At 35.7% G+C, this 21,913-nt stretch overlaps 2 protein-coding genes and 1 long non-coding RNA gene across 4 annotated transcripts in view; all 3 read right to left on the reverse strand.

Annotated features, from left to right (window-relative positions):
• Window positions 1-3,649, reverse strand: part of LOC149476660 (ribosomal protein S6 kinase alpha-5-like) — a 95,790-nt gene extending 92,141 nt beyond the window's left edge. The window contains exon 1 of the mRNA XM_089711864.1: window positions 2,440-3,649. Within this exon, the coding sequence (XP_089567990.1) occupies window positions 2,440-3,070 (631 nt within the window). The 5' untranslated portion in view covers window positions 3,071-3,649. The remainder of the gene's footprint in view (window positions 1-2,439) is intronic.
• On the reverse strand, window positions 914-2,299 carry LOC149476661 (uncharacterized). Its single transcript, XR_016317839.1, has 2 exons — window positions 1,976-2,299; window positions 914-1,516 (listed from the first exon to the last, which is right to left on the reverse strand). It is a non-coding gene; the product is annotated as an uncharacterized LOC149476661 (long non-coding RNA).
• A 544-nt stretch (window positions 3,650-4,193) lies between the features above and the next one.
• On the reverse strand, window positions 4,194-21,319 carry Noc1 (Nucleolar complex protein 1). Of its 2 annotated transcripts, none has more exons than XM_089711886.1 (20): window positions 21,047-21,319; window positions 20,813-20,921; window positions 20,472-20,572; window positions 18,934-19,021; window positions 16,264-16,437; window positions 15,854-15,963; window positions 15,485-15,630; window positions 15,041-15,176; window positions 14,571-14,776; window positions 13,853-14,123; window positions 13,073-13,244; window positions 12,644-12,846; window positions 12,012-12,147; window positions 11,479-11,655; window positions 11,119-11,203; window positions 10,196-10,311; window positions 8,066-8,185; window positions 7,445-7,513; window positions 4,873-4,956; window positions 4,194-4,551 (listed from the first exon to the last, which is right to left on the reverse strand). In XM_089711886.1, the coding sequence occupies exons 1-20, from the start codon at window positions 21,203-21,205 to the stop codon at window positions 4,226-4,228; spliced, it is 2,988 nt and encodes a 995-aa protein (XP_089568012.1). In that variant the 5' UTR covers window positions 21,206-21,319; the 3' UTR covers window positions 4,194-4,225. The 2 variants fall into 2 exon arrangements, with proteins under 2 accessions (XP_089568012.1, XP_089568013.1); XM_089711887.1 differs by having other exon boundaries at window positions 7,445-7,506; window positions 8,062-8,185.
• Between the last annotated feature and the right edge of the window lie 594 nt (window positions 21,320-21,913).

Consider the following 21,913-nt stretch of genomic DNA (forward strand, 5'->3'; position numbering starts at 1 on the left):
TGACAATTTCGTGACGTACAAATATTTTGAAAATGACCCAGGTCTCAGTCTATTCCGGTCAAGGTTTAGACCTTGTTACGATATATTCAATGTCCCAACGCATGTAGGGGAGTCTTCCTAGTCTTTTTATTAATTATCATGTATTAGCGATGGATTAACGAAGAAAAGGACCGAATCATAAAAATCATTGTTGGTGCATGGGTGATAATTTCTTTCTTTGAATATTGTTGTATGTGAATTATATTGGTGCCGTTTTCCGATAAATAACCCTGTCTCTTGAATAGAAGAGATTTCATATTATCAATTTGAAAATCCTGCATTAAGAACGCCTTTCTTACATTTTACTTACATTTGCTTAAAGCTAGAAGTTATTCTCCAGTTGTGAACACTTTTACTTATTAAGAGGTAATTTAAGGCCACAATCGCATAAAATTACCTATATGCTGTGTTTACGTGAATAATAAATAAGTAATTTGCGTTTCATTGTCGGTAAATATAAATACAGATAAGGTTATATGTCTGTATAACTGCTCTGTAATGATTAGTATTCAATATCAAAAAGGTTTATTGCAAGGTTTTATAATAACACATTGTATTTACATAAAAGGTTCATTAGAAGGAGTTTCGGAAAGAAAGGACGCCTACGTCCCACACAACATAATGTCAATACGGCGAAAATATACAATTTATTTATTCATGAAAAAATCGGATTCCAATTTCCTGCTGTATCGGAAATTTTTCTTTCCATCAACCTCATTTTAAATGTCATATTCTATACCTATGGAAAATACGTAATTAACATTATTTCATGGATTTCGAGGAAGCAAAAAGTTACTAGAAATTATAGGTACAATTATTGTCATTGGTCCTTATTGTATTACAATATTGTACTCTATGGATCAGATGCCAAAGTACAGTGCGACACAAAAGAGATGAAAATAAATGAGGGCGCCACCGTCGCTCATATAGCAACACTGATACTGCGACGCAAGCGATCTTGATACTATAGAATAAAAATCTAAAAATCTATATAATATAATCTAAAATAAATACCGCGATTTAAACCGTTATAATTGTTTCATTGTAGCAATAGTGTAAATTTAAGACAAAAATACATTAGTATTTTAATTGACCTACCTAGGTCAAATTTTACTTAAATGTATTTGGAATTAGTTATTTTATAAAAATCGGTCAAGTGTTTAGACTGCAGAGGCGCACATAGAATCAAACATACAAACAAACAAGCATACATGCAGCTCAAACACATTACCCTCTTTCTGGGTCCGTCGGGTAGAAAAAAAACAAGGCGATTTGAAAACTACATATTTTTATTTTTTTTTGTAGATAAATTTTGTACATTAATATAATTCATCAAAATCTAAATATTCTACTCCTTCAAAGGACTGATCATCACTCTGTTTCGAAGTACCTCTCCTATGTTTGGCTGGCGTTGAAAATTTGCCTTCATTTCTACTCCCTTCCTCTACTATCCTGCGTACTGTGCTTTCAGAAACCCCTATAACAAACGAATTAAGATGAATAAAATCAAATAGTACATTTAACATATTTTTATAGTAGCTTAAAACTAAAACTTCCTTTATTTTATTAATTTTTTTTTAATGTAGGAGGCCAGCGTCCCTGCGCTACACTAGTAAGTAGTTAGTAAGCTAAATCTAAAATATGATTTTTTTTCTTATGGTTTGATTGATTAATAGATAGCTGTATGAAAACAATTATCACTATACTATGTAGTAAAATCTAAACTAGGTACTTTATTGGCTGGTTGGATTGGATATAACTTCTTGACTCAAATTGTGCTGGTCGCACTATAAAAACAAGTTTTTGTTTACATACAAATAACCTCAAATTAAATTGCGAAAACGTAATAATCGCCATACATACATACATTTAACACTCGTCACTAATGGAATATTCTATTTTACGTAGTACTGAACAAAAATAAATGGAATCTCACCGGTATATTCTGCTGTACGTTTGTAAACGTTTTCCAAATCAGTCAATAACTTTCCAGCTTGAAATTCGGACAAACACCGAATAAAAACTTTATACACGACATCACGGACACCGCTACGTTTAACCTTTTTCATGGTGTCTCCTTTTTTATTTAAATTTCTTGTTCTAAATAACAATTTTATCTCAATAATTCTCCACTTCACGAAAAAAACAACAAATTTTTATTCAACTTGACAGCTACATTGGCAATTCAGGGTTGCCAGGTAATGAAAAACGAATTAGTTCCAAAATAATTAATTTCATCTCTTTTATGTCGTACTATACAAAGTAATAATCTCCGTGGTCGCCGGTCGCTGTTCCTTGATATCGCCTAAAGAAACAAACACAATGAAACAACAATAACACATACAAGTCTCATGTTACCAAGCCGTTATTAGATAGGTATTACAAAACGGACATACTTACCATAGCCTATTTCGTGTCGAACGGTGTTAGCCTTCACTATAACCGGTGTCTCTTTAAACGCTACGCCCGTTTCCTTTTCATTACTTTCGTCTTTAAAATATTCCTCGAAAGTATTCTCAGTAAAGAAATTAAAATCAATCGCAGCGCGTTTCATTGTTGGTGTAGCGCTACTTGTTAAATCTACCTCAAATTGTAGCATTTTGGCCGGTGACATCACATCTAGAGGCGATGGTTTCACAAAACCATCGTTTTCTATCTTGGCCAGCGAAAGTTTGAGCGAATTGACTGGCCTTGGACTTTCTTTTAAGTCTTTATCTGTAAGCTTTGGTGTCTCCGTAATAGCTGGAGATTGGTTCAAGCATTGTGAATCTGTTTCTAGAGTGGGTGATTTATTTGTCAGCGGTGTAACTGGCGTTGAAGGTGTCGTATTAATGTTTGAGTCAGGTTTTACGCTATCAATTGATACGTCCCTGTCCCCAATTGTTACATTTTCACCAATATCAGTTATGTAATCTAAGCTCATACGAAACGTATCGTCCGGCAAGTCTAATTGCTCCGATATAAAAAGTTGATTCGAACTCGTCGAATCGCTCCTAGGTATTTCTGAATTTTCCTTTATAGGCGATTCCATGTTGAATGTTTATAATGCGCTGAAAATATTGTTTTATTGCATTCATAAGATGTTTAGATGTCCTTGAAATTATCTAACTGATCGATAAGCGAATTCTACATCACTGCTCGTTCACGCAAACATGCGCAAAGTAATCTTTGTTTGTGTGTGTTGTGAGCTGTCAAACGAGTTTATGCGGCTGTTTTTCCTTAGAATTACTCGACTATGAAATGACAGATAGTAACACAATTGTGCTTTATTTCTATTAGTCTACAATTAGAAACTACACAACTCGTGTATCGCTATTGTTGAACGAAAATTATTATCGCGCCATACGTATCTATAAATAGAATAGTATTATCGTCACTTGCACTGATTTTGCCCGCTCTTTTTGTTCGTTCACTGCCACTGTTGTTTATTATTACGTCCAATAGTGTCAACACCTCACAACAACGTTCAGACCGTGTAATCCGTGTGTTTATTTTGTGTAAATGTGTTTTATTCAACGTTTCTACTGCGAGATACGACGCCGTACCGCGCTCCCAAAGACGACTGTATGACGTACGAATGTCAACAAACAAGAATCAGCGCGAAGCAAGTTTACAATTTCCGAATAAATATCTGGAGCTACTAATGAAATATAACACAGAAATAACAGGAATCAGATAAATTAATCCTTCACTATAGTAATCACAGTCGGTAAAAGTTATTATCAATAAATTCCTGTAATTTGAAAACATACATGTTGGCGCGTTTTCCAACTATGACAACTTGTTAGGTGCACTATACTAGCTGTCAAAACGTTTCTGTACAAAGAAATTTGAACTCTACATTAAGGGAATATGAGCAAATTTAGCATATTAACAAATCTGGACAGTGGGCCGCGGCCATTGTGAAAAGGAATATGTCAAGGTCAATACAGTACCGGGTTTAGAATTAGTTTAGGATACAATTATTTTAATTAAAGCTTATATAACTCCGTATCGGTATTGGAAAATTTTAAAATACTATTTCATACAATATAATGTACCTACTCAATAAAAAATAGAGGTTTTCTTTTACACGGAAGAAGTTATTTATATTTTCTCTATTTTAAAATTACGTAGTTCTCAAGGTATTTGTATGAAACAATAAAACAAACATATTTTATTAATTATTTATTATACAAACAAGCATTTATTTGAACTTTTTTTTCTTCCCACCAGCACCATCTGTCGGTCCCGATTTTCGTTTCCCGCCTTTTTTCCTGTCCGCCATCTTGTGTGAATTGACGTTTTGTTTTTTGTTGAATTTATTTTTCCCGCCTTTCTTGCCGAGGATAGTTTTATTGTAACCCTTGATCCATCGGTCACGTTTTTCCTCCCAAGCTAGTTGTTTTACACTGGAATTGTCTGTGTTTGATACAGCTTGACTTGAACCTTGTTTTTTATTCGTTGCTGTATCTTCGAGAAGTGTTGAGAATTCTTCTGCTGATGCGAAAAGTGAACTGATATCGTCGCCTCCTACAATTAAAAATACAAGTAAGAACTCGTTACTTAATTTAATTTATTTAATCACTTACTACAAAAAATAAGAAAACTAAGGATTACTATTATTGACTGAAAATTTAAGTTTTTATTTAGATTTTGTGTACAAAAATGTAGTATGTACTTTAGTTTAGTTCTGTTCTATTCTGTTAATAATGTTAATTATATTTGTAGGAGAGTTGAAATATAACTCAATTTGTATTAAAATTAACATCTTAGTAAATAAATATAATGTGAAGATAGATTAACTTTAATCAAGCTATAAACACATAATATAATGAACAATTGATAACATACCTTTCAATTTAAATTTCTTATTCTTAGATTTCTTGCCCGGCACATCTATTACGTCTTCGTCATCACTGCCTTCTAGTTGTAATTCTAAAAAAATAAATTCAATGAAACAATAATTGACAATGGCAAAAAATATCTATAACTAGCTTCCGCCCGCGTGGTGTTTTGATAAAAGGTATGCCTATGTTCTTTCTCAGGGTCTAAAGATTGTCTGTTAGACTACAAGCCCGCATATGAAAAAAATATGGGTCAAATGAACCACCACGGGACATATCTAGTACGAAAGAAGAGCAAAAAATAATAATATTCATCACTATGCCGTCACTTGTAAGCTGGCCAACTGAGTGCAGATGAGAATTCAAAAGTACAGGTAGACTCGGTAAATTTTGGTCATATATTTTTGTACGGCATTCTTAACCATCGATAGATCCATTAAAAATAATAAGAAACCGCTCAGTGCCGTACAAAAATGTGGGTCCACCAAGTCGGAATTTTTATTTAATTTCCGAGAGTTACCGGGGGTAAATTTGGTCATTTGACCATGTACGGCATCTGTGTCATACGATTGCTATACTGCTTTTAATCCATTATTCCGCAACGCCGTACAAAAATCATGGGGACAAGGGGAAAAAATCGAGAGTTGTAATCCCCTCTCTTTCCCCACTCCAGGGGGTCATTTGACACAACACGAAATAAATTTATTTTTAAAGTATTTTATGCATAGATAATATTTTTTCATGTGCCGTACATTTTCGTTGGTTCAAAGGGGAAAAATCTGAAAAAGAAAAAATCCATATAACGAAATGTTTGCTTTATATTTTTCTAATATTAAGAAGCTCGAGGTGGTTAATTATCACCTTGGAAAGTCGGAGTCAAGTGAAATGGACTCCGTTAAATTGATGAACTAATAAAAAAGCTATGAACGAAAAGATGTGAATTATATTCAATCAGCCCATGAATACAGGTAAAGTCACAAGCAAATGCTAGTAATATATACATATTCAAAATGTACAAGTAAAGCGCTTTCAAATGATACCAAACACGGCATATTTATCTTAACTTTATTTTTTTACTCTGTATGTTTTGTCCGCTAGAGGGCGCCACATTAGATTTTGTGAAACCCCATATAGCCTTTAGCTAGCTGGTCACTGATTATCCAGTGAACAATTCAGACGTTTCTAATGATATGTCATTTGTCGAATTCTGATAAGTAGTTTAGAAGTTACGAGGGAATAGATGAACATACATACATGACCTGTCAAAACCATAACCCTCCTTTTGCTTTGCCGTAGTTGGGTAAAAATATGTTAATGCCGTACTGTATCAAATGGCCATAAAGCACCCTTAAAATTGTAGCTTTCGTCGCTTTCATCAGCCTAAAAGATGTGGTCTGCACAAAAATGTACGGCATCGTTTTTTCCTAATTTATCTATGTTAATACTATTTAAAACAACGAATAAAGTGTAGAAAACTATTATATTTCATTAATCTACGATGTTTAAACTTTAACAAAATTTCTGGGTTTGCATTTCTCTATAACTTTTTTTAGAACGGTTTTTTTTGAACGGCAATACTATACAACAATTGAATTTTACAATATCATGTTAAAAAAAAAGTTCCCGTACAGGGTCAAATGACCTTACAGCTCTTTATATCAAGAATTCGATGAAATTAAGATGATTATTGGTATACATTTAAAAGAACAATTATTTTTTGACGGCATTGCTTTTAATAGTTCTTTTGAGTGCTAGATAATGTTTTGGAACCGAAGCCGTACTTAGTCAAATGACCCCCTGGAGTGGGGAAAGAGAGGGGATTACAACTCTCGATTTTTTCCCCTTGTCCCCATGATTTTTGTACGGCGTTGCGGAATAATGGATTAAAAGCAGTATAGCAATCGTATGACACAGATGCCGTACATGGTCAAATGACCAAATTTACCCCCGGTAACTCTCGGAAATTAAATAAAAATTCCGACTTGGTGGACCCACATTTTTGTACGGCACTGAGCGGTTTCTTATTATTTTTAATGGATCTATCGATGGTTAAGAATGCCGTACAAAAATATATGACCAAAATTTACCGAGTCTACCTGTACTTTTGAATTCTCATCTGCACTCAGTTGGACAGCTTACAAGTGACGGCATAGTGATGAATCTTATTATTTTTTGCTCTTCTTTCGTACTAGATATGTCCCGTGGTGGTTCATTTGACCCATATTTTTTTCATATGCGGGCTTGTAGTCTATGTGCCAAATTTCATCACAATCGGTTGAGAGGTTTGAGCGGGAAAGCGTAACAGACAGACAGAGTTACTTTCGCATTTATTATATGTATTAGTAGGGATAATACGCGACGCGTGAGTGTAGAACCCAGGGGTCCTGGGTTCGATTCCCGGTGGAGATGAAGAAAAAAATGTTTCGGTCTGTTAGGACACAGAAGGCTGATCACCTACTTGTCCCTAAAGAAAGTCGATCAGTGAAACAGATGTATAATGCATCTGCCCCTTACCCCACTAGGGGAGACGGGACTTTTTTTATGTAAAAATTAACTATCAAATTGTGTAAAATAATTACCATCATCTTCACCAGACAGTTGTGGTTCATCATCATCACCAGAAATGTCCAATTCACCATCACTACCATCTGTAATAAAATTTGATATGAAATATTATAATAATAAATAATTAAATCTATTCTTACTTAATATAAACCCGCTAGTAGTGCATAAAAATGATTCTTCTGAAGACAAATATAAATTTACCGATGGAATTTTTTTTTGTTAATATGAATTTATTAGTTATGGTCGTGTCAAGTGTCGTTAATTTCAAATTATCTATTTTGACGACTCAAGCGTTTCTGAAGGAATTCTAGTTGATTCTTCTAAACACAATTATAATTTTAACACAATAAAATGGAACTAAGGTTGTAATATATGCCTAATCCATACTAATATTATAAATGCGAAAGTAACTCTGTCTGTCTGTCTGTTACTCAATCACGCCTAAACTACTGAACCAATTTACATGAAATTTGGTATGGATATATTTTGATACCCGAGAAAGGACATAGGATACTTTTTATTGCGAAATATGTACCACGGGCGAAACTTGGGCGGACCGCTAGTATATAATAACTTATGCTCTTGTATTACTACTTCCTTTTGTATACTATTGTTTGCTCATATTTTGCACTTACCATCTTTATCATCATCATCACCACCCATCTCATCATCGCTGCTCTCATCACCTTTCTTCTTCGGTTTTGTCTGTTTGGTCGCTTGCACATCAGCAAGGAAGTCGAGTTCTTCGTCCGATTCTAAAAGATGTTTATTGTTTATTTATTTTTATTCACACATATTATTATAACTATGATATATTTAATAAATGTTTGAGTTTTTCTGTTTGTGTGTGTAGTGTGAGTGTGTGTACGTACATGTGTGCGTACACATGTACGTACACACACTGCGTATCTTATTATATATAAATCTCGTGTCACAATGTTTGTCCTCAATGGACTCTTAAACCACTTAACCGATTATAATAAAATTCGCACACCATGTGCAGTTCGATCCAACTTGAGAGATAGGATAGTTTAAAAATGTAGGTACCACGGGCGAAGCCGGAGCGGACCGCTAGTAGTATTATACAGGGTGGAAGGTTAAGATGGGGCATGAATGGCAGGTACCTTAACCGTTGTAGCTACATATGAAAACGATCTTAGGAGACTATCCTTAAATTCTTGAGAAATTTTAATCTGCATTCACAGATTTTTGAAAAAATGTACGGTCAGCAAGGAAATCGGCAGTTTTCAAAAAAAATTTTTTTGATGCCAATCGATCCAGTTTCTCATGGGGATCAAAACACTCTAAAAGACCAACTGAGGTATGAGTACTAGAAAAGTCAGAAATCGCGAAAAACTATTTCCACACATTCACTAAGAAAATAAGTGATTCAACAAAAGATGCGCTAATAGAAAACTCCAAAGAGATTTTCAGGCTTCAATATTTTTTGTTTCTGATTATTAAAACACATACTGATAATAAGAAGAAACATTAATTTAATTAAACGGTTGGCAAAGGAAATAAAAAATAACAAAATAATAACAAAAAACAACATTTAAAGTGGTGATAATTCCAGAATTTCTGAAATAATTTACATAAAACTTATGATATGAGATGCTCAAAGTGGTCACCGTTTTGACGTAAACATAGGTTTGTTCGTTTTGAACGACGCGGACGTGTCAAACTTTTCTTAAATGAGCCACTTTCTGCTAGATTTTTTACAAGATTCGCAATTACCTTTCGCGTCGGTACATGTCGCATTGGATATTTACTCCTGTACCATTCCAATGCAACTGTTGGGTTTTTATTATTTAAAAAGTAAGCCTCTAACAGATGTAAACGTTCCAAATTATTTAAGGACATTTTTAGTGAAGACAGAGTGACTTTTGGTAACTTTTGTTTTCTATGTGTTATTGTTTACATAAGCCATAAAAATGTAAAATGTGACGATATTCAAATTTAAATAATTTTTCATCTCGTGCACGAGCTGCCAGCCACCGCCCGCTCATGCCCCGCGTCGCTGGCATGTTATGCTGCTGTGCCTTTGTCTTTTTACTTGTTCATGAATGAAAATAGTTTTTCGCGATTTCTGACTTTTCTAGTACTCATACCTCAGTTGGTCTTTTAGAGTGTTTTGATCCCCATGAGAAACTGGATCGATTGGCATCAAAAAAATTTTTTTGAAAACTGCCGATTTCCTTACTGACCGTACATTTTTTCAAAAATCTGTGAATGCAGATTACAATTTCTCAAGAATTTAAGGATAGTCTCCTAAGAACGTTTTCATGTAGCTACAACGGTTAAGGTACCTGCCCTTCATGCCCCATCTTAACCTTCCACCCTGTATAATAATTAAGTTCATGTGTGTTTAGGTACGTGCGTGTGTGTGCATCTATGATTGTTGCGTGCGTGTGTGAGTTCTTACGTGTCTATTTACGTGTATGCTTAATTATATTCGTGTGTATGTTTGTTAATAAATAATAATAAATAAATAAATATTTCAAGACAATTTTCACACACGGCACAATCTGATCCCATACTAAGCTTTCGCTTGTGTTATGGAAACCAGATGGCTGATAAACATACATATATAATTTTTAAATAAATACTTATATAGATAATTAACACCCAGACACGGAGCAAACATCTATGTTCATCACACAAATATTTGCCCCGGGTGGGAATCGAACCCACGACCTCTGGCTTGGAAGGCAGGGCCACTACCAACCAAGCCAACCGGTCAGTCAAATGTTTGTAGATTATACCTTCTTTCTTAGTCCCAGTGACGGTATCCAAATACTGTTCGAAGTCCTCGCTAGTGACTGAGTCGTTGTCACTTTCGTCATCTGAATTTGATGTAGTTCGACGCTTTTGTAGAAACCTATGTATAATTTAAATAAAATATATGATGAATATTGAATAGTACTTTACTAATAATATAAATGTGTGTTTGTTTGTTTTTCTTTCTTGCAGCTATTTGTCGTTTGGTACGATTTTTGTGTCTGGTGATGGGATTATATCTGCATGCCTCTGCATTTTAGCACGGTGTTTAGGTTTACTATTTATTTATAACTAGCGGTCCGCCCCGGCTTCGCCCGTGGTACATATTTACGTTTTCTCTACATAAGAACCATCCTCGTACTTCAAGGAATATAATAGAAAAGAATTATCGAAATCGGTTCAGCCGTTCACACGTGATGCCGTGACAACGCGAAACGGGTGCAGACCCGCCGCCTTTTTATAGCTCCCGCCGCGAAGCGCGTCGAACGCGGCAACTGATACACAAAAATAATCCTTATGGCATGTAATTCACGCGCGATGACTTATAGCGTATTTCATGTATAACTTTGGTGTTTCTACACCGATTTACATGATTCTTTTACTATAACCTGCCCAGGAGTATGAAGAATAATTGTGCCAAATTTGGTTAAAATCCGTCGTGTAGTTATTGTTTCTATAACGAATATACAGACAGACAGACAGACAGACAGACAGACAGACAGACAAAAATTTTACTGATTGCATTTTTGGCATCAGTAGCGATCCCTTATCACCCCTTCATAGTTTTTTTTTAAATATATTTCATGTACAGAATTGGCCTCTCTACAGATTTATTATAAGTATAGATTATTACACATTTTTATAGGAATCTCAAAATAAACTATGCAGTATAAATAAAAAGACTCACTCATATAAGAATTTCTCATCAACGGGTATCCTTGATATATCTTCATTCAAGTAGGATGGTGAGTTCACTGGAACACTCTTTATACCTACATATAGAAAAATATTATATTACCAACGTATTAAATTAGTTCACATTGCATTTTTATTGCAAAATTTCAACATTATTATGATAAACCATAAATTTCCATTTCAAAGAAATCTTATAAATCTTCCGTAACTACAAAATATCACACAATTTTTGAACATTAGTGAAATATCGTCAAATATAAACGCAGTCAAGCCATTTTACCCTTAAACTTATTTCAGTTACTTCACCTTAGACACTTAGACACCAAAAAACACTTTGACACTAAAAACACACCTTTAGCCAAATAATTCTTTCGCACAGCGAATTTCGGATGCGACCCTTTAACTTTCTTCAATTGTCCTTCCTCTTGCGCATCGGCTCGTTGTTTCGGGTTCTTGAACACGAAACGGTCCAAGAATCGAATCCCGGAGAAGTCTTTTAGCGGATCACCGCTGTATTGGATTATTTGGTCTGCAATAAACAAAAAACATAGTTATTTATTTGACAAAAGTATATTGGTAAAAATAATTCGTCAAAATGCATACAAACGGGCATATCTTCTGAATGACTTCACTAAATTGAATTCTGAAAATATTCTTGTTCGTTATTGTCACAGGAAAATAAATAAAAATCAGAGATTTTATTTAGTTTTTTGTTTATAAGTAACTGCCAGGATATCATTGTAAAAAATCTAGATTTTTTGTTTCTTTATAGATGAACTAACCATAAAAAATTGAACTAACAGCCAACTAAATTCCACTCTTACAAAACTACCCTCACTAAAATCTCAAACAAGCGAACCCCGTAATAAACGCTAGTATACTCACTGTTCAACAGTTTCTCGGCAAACATTTTGACAGTGGGGTGGAAATGTGCAGCCAGGGGTAGTAATTCAAAGTATACGCTACAAGAGGCCCCTGAAAACGCGGGGTTACGAGCCATGGGGTTGTATTCTGATAGTACCTGAAATAGCATGAAAAATAAATTTAATTTATTGTAGAAAATCCATACTAATATTATAAATGCGAAAGTAACTCTGTCTGTCTGTCTGTTACTCAATCACGCCTTAACTACTGAACCAATTTGCATGAAATTTGGTATAGAGATATTTTGATACCCGAGAAAGGACATAGGCTACTTTTTATCCCGGGAAAATGACGCAATCCCGGAAATCCCACGGGAACGGGAACTATGCGGATTTTTCTTTGACTACGCGGGCGAAGCCGCGGGCGGAAACCTAGTACTTAATAAATAAAAAAATCATGGTTATGCTACACGGTCATAATTTGGATGGGTGAGAATTTTTTTTAGTCACTCTTTAGCTTATTTGAACGGAACCCTACCCTTGTTTCTAAAGGAAATTGTGCAATTTAAGTCTATTTTATTTCTTTAATTTGGTGTGTACAATAAAGATTTTATTGATACGTTCGCTTGACCGATTTTTTACTTTACAACTCACCCGTTCCATATTAAGTGTTTTCTTCAATTGTATCTTAGTGTCCATTTCTCTATCTCCCCCTTCTCCCCCCTTTTCCCCTTGTTCCCCCTCCGGTTTAACCCTCGCATGGTACCATCCACTTATGGCTGATCTGTGACGTTTTTTGGGTTTAATGTTACCATCTTCATCTATTTTTAAGTCTACGTAGGATTCTTCTTCGTCGTCTAAAAGTCAAGAATTAACTGTTATATTAAAAAGTAGTGTTCAGTTTAAAAAATTGCGAAAGAGCCTTATTAAAATTATTTCGAGTGAGTACACGTAAATTATTTGTAGGTTATAGGGGTAACAGAAATACTTAAGTTAGTAGAGAATGTTAAATTTTTCGGAATTTTTTGATTCGGTCGCCGCACTCGATAAAAGTTATGCAATAGCTTAAAATACATATCTTACCAATCAAAAGATCTTTCTTATCTCCTTTTAAAAGATCAATTTTCTTATACTCTTTCTCTTCTTGAACGATTTCTTCTTCTTTCTCTACACTTGTGTCATTTAAGTTTTCTTCTGTCACAGAAGTCTGTGAATCGTCTGCGTCTATATTTTGAACTTCTGGTTCTATTGTTTCCTTTAGGAGAAAATGGATTTTCTATTACATATTGTATGACGTCATTATTTAGAAACTTAAAATTGTTTGTATAGATTTTATAGAACTGCTACATTGAAGTTCGATAAAAAAATTGTCCGAAGCAAAACTCTTCCACTGGGCAGAGTTTTATATGCAATGGAATTTGAGCATTATTTTCACGAAATAAGGTCTCAATTTGAATTGATATTTTATACAACACCACTCGGACAGTTTTTGACGATCTTTTAATATGTAACTGTAAGTCTAATTACGTAAATTATGTCAATGTATTGATAGTAAAATTGAGTAAACAAGAAAAAAAAATTGGTTGCCTGTAAAGTAGGTATACGGGCGAAAGTTTTACGTGACAACGACTTTTTATGTCTGTCTCTCTCGCTCTTAGGCGGGCTAACCATGCCCGAGTGGAAGGGACGCGTGCCTCTCACTCGCTCTCATTGTGAGCGGAGCGTAACGCAGTTTCTTGAAGTATCACCCGGCAAACCAATTTATAAGACGTTGTCACGTCAAAATTAACACTTGCCTTTTAAGTACAAATATTTTTTTACAGCATTTACCAGCTATATGACCTAACATAGAAATGTACATACCTCCTTAACCTCCCGTTTAGTCCACACAAGTTTCATAGCCTCTTTCTTATCACTATCTTTCAAAACTTGCGATATCAAGAACAGCATCCCGCAAGCCTGCGCAGGAGTCATGTGCCCGCAGAGTTGTAACAATCGCTTGATAAACGCAACTACGCGATCTATGTTTTTGTCCTGCTTCAACGACTTGTATATGAGCGAGAAAAGTAGTGCTGAGTGGGAAATGCTGAATATCTCCGCGTTTGTCAGTTTACGGTATAGTGCTGTGTAGTATCTAAAAATGATTTTTTAAGTAGGATTACAAGCTAATTCCTGCGACTTTACCCGTATTGAATTTATAATAATTATTTGTTGACATTTTATGTGTATAAAGTACTAGTTAACTAGATGAATGAAAAAATTACCATGAATGATGTACCAGGATACTATAAAAGGTGAGAGATAACTCGTAACTATATGAACTATCATCCATTCACAGAATCTCTCTTCTTTCCTTGCCCACCTTCACTACATAAAAGATATCACTAACTAACCAACCTATATCATCACCTATAAAACTATCTGTTAATTTGGTGAAAGGAAAAATGAAGTACCAGGCTACCATAAAAGGTGAGAGCTAAACTATGTACATAATATATGAACTTTGAACCCAATCTATCACTTTCTTTGCCCACTATCACTATGTGAAAGTACCAGGCTCTCATAAACTACAGGAGCTCACCTATCAGCGCCAGTCTTATTAGACCCGCTCACATGGTACAGCAAAGCTAGCGCGTGTATGGCAACATTGAGCCCCGCCAGGTGCACAAGCTTGTGCATAGCATCTATATGTGCGGTTGTGTCTGTCAGTCTTTCTGCGTCCGCGAAAGGGTACGCACGTTTGACGCCTGTTAGGATGGCTGACATTAGTCGGGAGTCGATGTCGCCCTGGAAAATTTTATCTCAATTTAGTTTATTTAGGAATTAAAAGCGTTTTTGTGGATTTCAAGTACTTTAATTTAAGTGTAATATGCTGATAAATATCTAGTCGCCACGGTACAGGTAATGGGAAGAAATTCCCTTCTCCTGGTCGATCTTTTCAATTCTCTAAATTTTTTCACAAATTGAGAATCAAACAGTTAAAAGCGTGACTTAAAAATTATAATTTTTTTTCAAAATATGCTCTAAATAAAATAAATTAAAAAAACTCACCTTTTTAATAGATGCTTTAAAGAATGAGAAATATATCCGTATCAGTCCTTCTGCTATCTTCGAGTCATCTTTGCCCAAATAGAATTGATTTAGAAAACATATACCGTAATATTGCGCACGCGGCGATATGTTTGAACTGAAATAATTTAATTATCAAAAAATGTCCGCATCGAAACACTACCTACGCGTTTACTAGGCAGAGTTTTCAAATGAGCGATACAATCGATTTTCAACATTACTGCCCCGAAATAAACTGTTAATTTCAATGAATGTTTTATACAACGCCGTTCCAACATTTTTTAACTATCTTTTATAGGCTATTGTGAATCTTTTTGTTTATAATATGTCAATGAAACATTATTTTATCTCAGGAATATCAGGATATACATTTTTATAAGTGATATATATCTCTAGGATTATAATTAACAAATATCTACATCTTACCGAAACAGCATCTTTTCTATTTCAGCAAGTACAACACTCTTCATGTTCGGATGGTTGAACAACAGCTGACACAAATGATAGATCACTTTTGATGCGACCGCTTGCGATGGATCACCGAGTTTGTTGATTATATTGTTTAGTAACATCTTAAAATACAAATTTAATATCATACATTTTAATTTACTAATAATGTAAGGTATTTTGAAAAAAAAATATAATAATATATTAGTTATACAAAAAAAATTTAGATATCTTCAGAAAATTGCTAGTTTTAAGAATTCCTGTGAAACTGAAATAATACTTTTGAATGTGTTTATCATGTTTATCATGTTTTTCATCACTTCAATAATTAGTATGGCTACTTGTTACCTTCTCTCTTTCAGGATGGTGCATAAGTAAATATGACATAGCGCTGACTGCTTTTTCCTTGTTAGTTTCCACAGAATCGTGAGCGAATTTGTTTAGCGCTTCCACATATGCTGCAAATAATAAATTAATGAATTACATATCTTTATAGATGTCAAAATATAATTAGAAAAAAACATGGATAAGCTAGCAGAGTACGCCAGCGATGGAATTAAGTGAAAAGTGAGGTAATTGCCTGACTCGTGCCTGTGAGTGATCAAGACATAATATAACTTCTTTTAGTTGTGAAAGTGAAATATTGTCGTTTTTTAATGTCTATTGCCCTTAGAAAATACAATATAATATAGCTGAATAATTATAAGTCAGTTATCATATAATTAGGTTTTTCTATAAAAACATGAATAAATACTTACTCCCATAGAGTTCTTTCAACTGATCTTCAAAAAACCACAACTTAAGTATATTGCGTCTTGTCTGTTTGTTACCAGATGTCATTTCGTCCAAATGGCCAAGCGCGTGTTGCTCGAATGTGCGCAATTTCGCGTCTGGTATTAGTAGATCGGATATCAATAATTCCGATAGGGCATCTGAAATAATACATTTGAAACTTTAGGGCTGATTTTTCAATCCTTGGTTATAACTTATTCGTCGAATAATGTATAAAACTACCATTTTTAAAACTTATTCTAATTGCCCATATTTGACAGTTTACGTGACATTAATAATAATAATAATAAGGGCGTAGGGATGTGACGACCCCATCGCCCACGGTTGGAATATCTATTGTTTACGTGACAATAGATATTCCACCCGTGCAATCAGTCAACCCGCAGGACACCTTGTGGCGTGGTGTCGGGGAGTAGCGACCCCGCGGGAACCGAGTGCTCCCGGGGGAGGCCCCTGTCTTCATCTCCGGCTCGCCTTCACCGGCCGGTCGGAGTGAAGCCTGACGAGGACAGGACCCCCACCTCTGGCTTGCCTTAACCGGCCGGCCAGCGTGGAGTCGCGAGAGCTTTTAGCTCGAAGGGTGGATGCGAATCGTAAGTGGCGAGTGGGCACGTGATGCTGGACCCTCAGGGAGCGCGTGATCGTAGTTTAAAGTCCAGGGACGCCTCTCCACCCTTAGCTGCTCACAATATGTTGCCCCCTTGTCGCACTATTGCAGCGACTTATTTCGGGGGCCCATACAGTGAGAGGGCGAGTCACCACCTGCCAACATATTTTTACTTTCTTTTAGTAGAAAGGCAGGTGCCATAGTTTCCCATAGTCCCCAGTACCAGTCCATTTAGCATCCCAATCCATAGCCCAATTATTAAATTTCCATACCCTGCAATAGTCCTACATCGGCCGCGGACTGCCCAGGGCTGTATCTCTATAGTGCAGTCATGGGCAGGCTGCGGCTGGTGTCCCACAACACATTAAAATTCTCGAAAGGGCCTCTGCGTGTTGGATCCGTGTCCCCACGTAAGCCTTCCAAAGATCCGGGTACCGTCCTTCTGGTGGTACCCGAGTATTATGGAGAAGAGAAACATAATAAATTCTTTATTGCACACCAAATAAAATAACAGAGAAGAAAACAGCGCATAGGAACAATGTACAAAAGGCGGTCTTATCACTTACAAGTGATTTCTCTTTCCAACCTGTGATATTGGAAAATGCTGGAAGAATACATTTATGGAGGTGTGAGCAAAAGAGCACTAAATATTTAAAAATAAATAAATAAATAAATAAATAAAATAAAATACATGTATATATATATATATATATATATATATATATATAGTACACCAATATATATACCTACATATTATGTAATAATAATACATACAATGTTTAATAGTATACATAAATTTAAAAATTACTAATAAATATATGTATAAACTATAAATTTATAACGAAAGATAATATTTTTTTACCAAACTATCGAACGTAGATATGGTTTGCGCATGCTTGATTGAATTTGGCAACGAATTCCAAAGATTAATAGCGTACATAGTAAAAGAGTGATGGTAGAAGTTAGAGTGATGAGATGGAATTAGAAGTGAAAGGGAGTAAGGAGATCTCAATACCAAGCTGTTGGAGTGACGAAATATAAATCTTTCCTTAAGATAGTTCGGTGTTCTAGCGTCAAACAATATGCCGTAAAGAAGATGAAGTATGCGTGCATTCCGTCGAGAACGTATTGGCAACCACTTGAGTTTCGTACGGAAGTGAGATACGTGGTCATATTTTCGCAAACCGAATATGTACCTTATGCCGAGGTTCTGAAGGCGTTCGAGAGCATCTAATTGGTTTTCATTAAGATCGGGATAGGCACAGTCACAGTAATCGAGGATTGGATGAAGTAAAGCTTGTACCAACTCAATTTTAGTGGGGATGGGAAGAAGGTTACGTAAACGTCTGAGAGAACCGTAGGAACCGAACATTTTTTTTTTCGCACTTTATGAAGCTGCTGTGTCCATGAAAGAGTCTGATCGAAGTATACTCCTAGGTTTTTGACACTAGAGCTGTAAGGGATAATAACACCGTCAACAATAACTTTGGGGATGGTGACCCAGTCAATTTTATTAATGAAATGTCGACTCCCGATTATGATTGATTGGGTCTTAGCTGGATTTATATTCACTCCGTGTGCTTTGCTCCATTTTATTATTGATTCAAGGTCCTTATTGATTTGACGTACTGCATCAGGCAAATTCTCGTATGATGAGTGAGTATATATTTGCAGATCATCTGCGTACATGTGATATAAAGAGGAAATGTTATGAGTGAGACATTTTAATATTATCGTGTAATACTTTATTGGACGGATAAGTTTTATCCAACCATTGATAAATCGGCCCTTAATAGAATAAAACAATAGATTTTTCAGTTGTTTTGTATTGTATGAATTTTGCTGAAGTAAATGTGAGTCCAAAGCATGAATTGCATTTGTATTTATAAAAATACTTGATAGTAAAAAAATGATTAAATTTATTTACTCTTTACATTCAGCAAAAATCAAATGTCTAAAAAAATGGAGGGATTTAATAATTTTAGGAATTTAATAATAAGTTTTTGCAATTAGTGGTGGCAACATTTACCTATAATAACAATACCATCCTTCTTCTTAGCTGGTTTTACATTGTTCACCAAATTCCTCAGTGCTGTTAAGTTATAAACTGGGTTATCCTGAAAACATATTTATTGATAATATCACATTTATTTCTGTTACATGTAAATTCATAAAAAAAATTGGCAAATATTATTTTCTCCTATATTCTCCTATATGGCAAATATTTATACTAGGTTGCTGCCCGCGGCTTCGCCCGCGCAGTCAAAGAAAAACCCGCATAGTTCCCGTTCCCGTGGGATTTCTGGGATTGCGTCATTTTCCCGGGATAAAAAGAAGCCTTTCTCGGGTATCAAAATATCTCCATTCCAAATTTCATGAAAATTGGTTCTGTAGTTTAGGCGTGATTGAGTAACAGACAGACAGACAGAGTTACTTTCGCATTTAGTTACGTCCGACCAATTGGCTATTAATGCCGGGGTCCCTCAGGGATCAGTTCTCTCCGCAACACTATTCCTGCTACACATTAACGATCTGCTGAAACCTGGTATCTATGGGTACGCAGACGATAGCACCGTTGTGGAGAGATACGCATCCAGCGCGCGAGCCAGTACGGCACAAATCCAGTCTCTACGGGAGGCGATGGTCGAACGCATGAACTTGTCCTTACAGGCAGTCTCCGAATGGGGCGAGGCCAATCTGGTCAAGTTCAATGCGACCAAGACCCAGGCGTGTCTATTCACCGCTAAACGGAGTCCATTCAACCTAACTCCGTCCTTCCAAAGTGTATCCATACCGATAACTGACCACCTCGAGCTTCTTGGTATCACCTTAACGCCTACTCTCAACTTTGGTTCATACATTGAATCAAAAGCTCCCAAGTAGCCTCAAAAAAGCTTGGTATACTGGCAAAGGTGAGGCAGTATTTCAGCCCGGGACAGTTGCTCAACCTCTATCAAGCACAGGTCCGTTCGTGCATGGAATACTGCTCTCACCTCTGGGATGGATCTGCCAAATACCAGCTGGAGACACTTGAGGCGATAGAGAGGCGTGCCAAGAGGCTAATAAACGACGATGAGCTAGTAGGCAAAAAACTCCAGAGCCTCACCCACCGTCGCAGAGTGGCAAGTTTATCGGTTTTTTATCGGATACACTTTGGAGTGCGCTGCGAAATTGCACGACCTAATTCCGCCATCCCCATTTTTCCATCGTTCGTCGAGGCGCACAGATTCTAGGCATCGCCACATGGTTGACGTTCCATGTACCCGGACAAAGCGGTTTGGATTGTCATTCTTTATTCGAACCGCTAGGGACTGGAACATGCTTCCTGAATCTGTGTTCCCCGACGAGTACAATTTGGAGGTCTTCAAGAGGAGAGTGAACAGGTACATTTTAGGGAAGCGCGCTCCATCTTAGGCCACATCTCAGCTTACTATCAGGCGAGATTGTGGCCAAGCGCTCCCCTATTGTACAATAAAAAAAAAAAAATATATATAGTATGGATTTGTAAACCTGCAAATCATAAAAATAAAAACATTTAGTGCCCCATTTATTAGTGTATGAATTTACCTGTATAAGTATAGTAGCGGCTGCTACTCTATCTCCTATGGTACCTTTATTAAGCAGAGTTCTTGCCCATTGGTGGTCTGAAGATCCGCTTCTGTTTGTCTCTAGAAAATCAAATAATTATAATAACTAATGTTTGTTTCTTATCCTTTTACATTGGCCTATATTATACGCTTATTAAGAAATCAATAGTTTGTATTAATATCAAGTATCTAAACTATAATTTGTACCATTTATACTTATAATTTTGTAACAGATTGTATAGTCCTAAGTATAGTACTAGTTCAAGAATACAGAAATAAAGATACTTATTATAGAGTGTAAAAATAAAACATAATACTCACTTGTTTCATAAGCTAAAGTGTCTCCATGTAATGCACTGTTTGCCTCCTTCCTAAATTCTTCAATTTCCATATGGGATGGCTGTTTACTGATTGTAGGCTCTTCTGGCATCTAAGAAATAAAATCTGAGTCAAAGTATGACGAAGGTTTTTATCAGTACATACTTCCGTTTTTTTAAGGTTTGGAGTTAAGCCTATTGATAAAACGACGAGATCTAATTTAATAAAGTATTTTACCTGTTGATACCACTTCTTTTTCTCTCCATATTCGAGATTTTCAGCAAAATTCTTGGCTATACCATAACCTTTCTTTTGATCGGCATTTTTGTCGACTTTACCGAAGTTTGTGTAGGCTTCGTCTACTAATATGTTTTCTTCAAACCGTATGTGCTTCATTTTATTGTCTGATTATATTTCAGTCATATCATGTACTTTTTATTGAACACAAAAACAAACACACGTGAATCGTCTTCACGTTGGGAAATGACAATTGGTCGACTAATGTCACACTGACAATATTATGACATTTTGGTTTTTTCTACATCTTGTACACGGAGCCAAGGTCTAATGGGAGCCAAGGTCTAATAAAATATATGCGTATAATTATTATTTATTTACATTACAAGCTTTTAATGATTAAAGTTATTTGTAAGTATTGTAAGTATTCACATATACAAATAATTGAAATTGTTTCATCTATATAGTATATTTTATATAAGGCATTTATTTTAGATATGGCAACAAAAGAAATAGAGGTGTGTCACTGTCGCTGCACATTAATAGCATCTACAGACGCTCCGATTCGGTTGGTGCCAACCATCCGACCACGACCAAATCGGAAAGTGTAGAGAGCGGTCGGTCCGACATAATTATTATTAATATTGGTTTGACGTGGTCAGATGCGCCAGCAATACCGACCAAACCAACTTCCTATCCGATCCAACCAAATTGGAACGTTTGGAAGCTTTGTTCCGACCAAATCGGCTCATTCCATAGAGTAATATAGGTAATTGGCTCATTCACATTCCCAACGCCGCCGGTGTAGGACGTCAACATGAACGCCGAGGGATTTACGGTCACCGAACGTGACATATAAATAAAATT

The sequence above is a fragment of the Colias philodice genome, chromosome 27 (genome assembly GCF_061535455.1).
Source record: "Colias philodice isolate Cphi_HAF_F1 chromosome 27, ilColPhil1 Martin Lab GWU primary, whole genome shotgun sequence".
NCBI classification, from domain to species: Eukaryota; Metazoa; Arthropoda; class Insecta; order Lepidoptera; family Pieridae; genus Colias; species Colias philodice.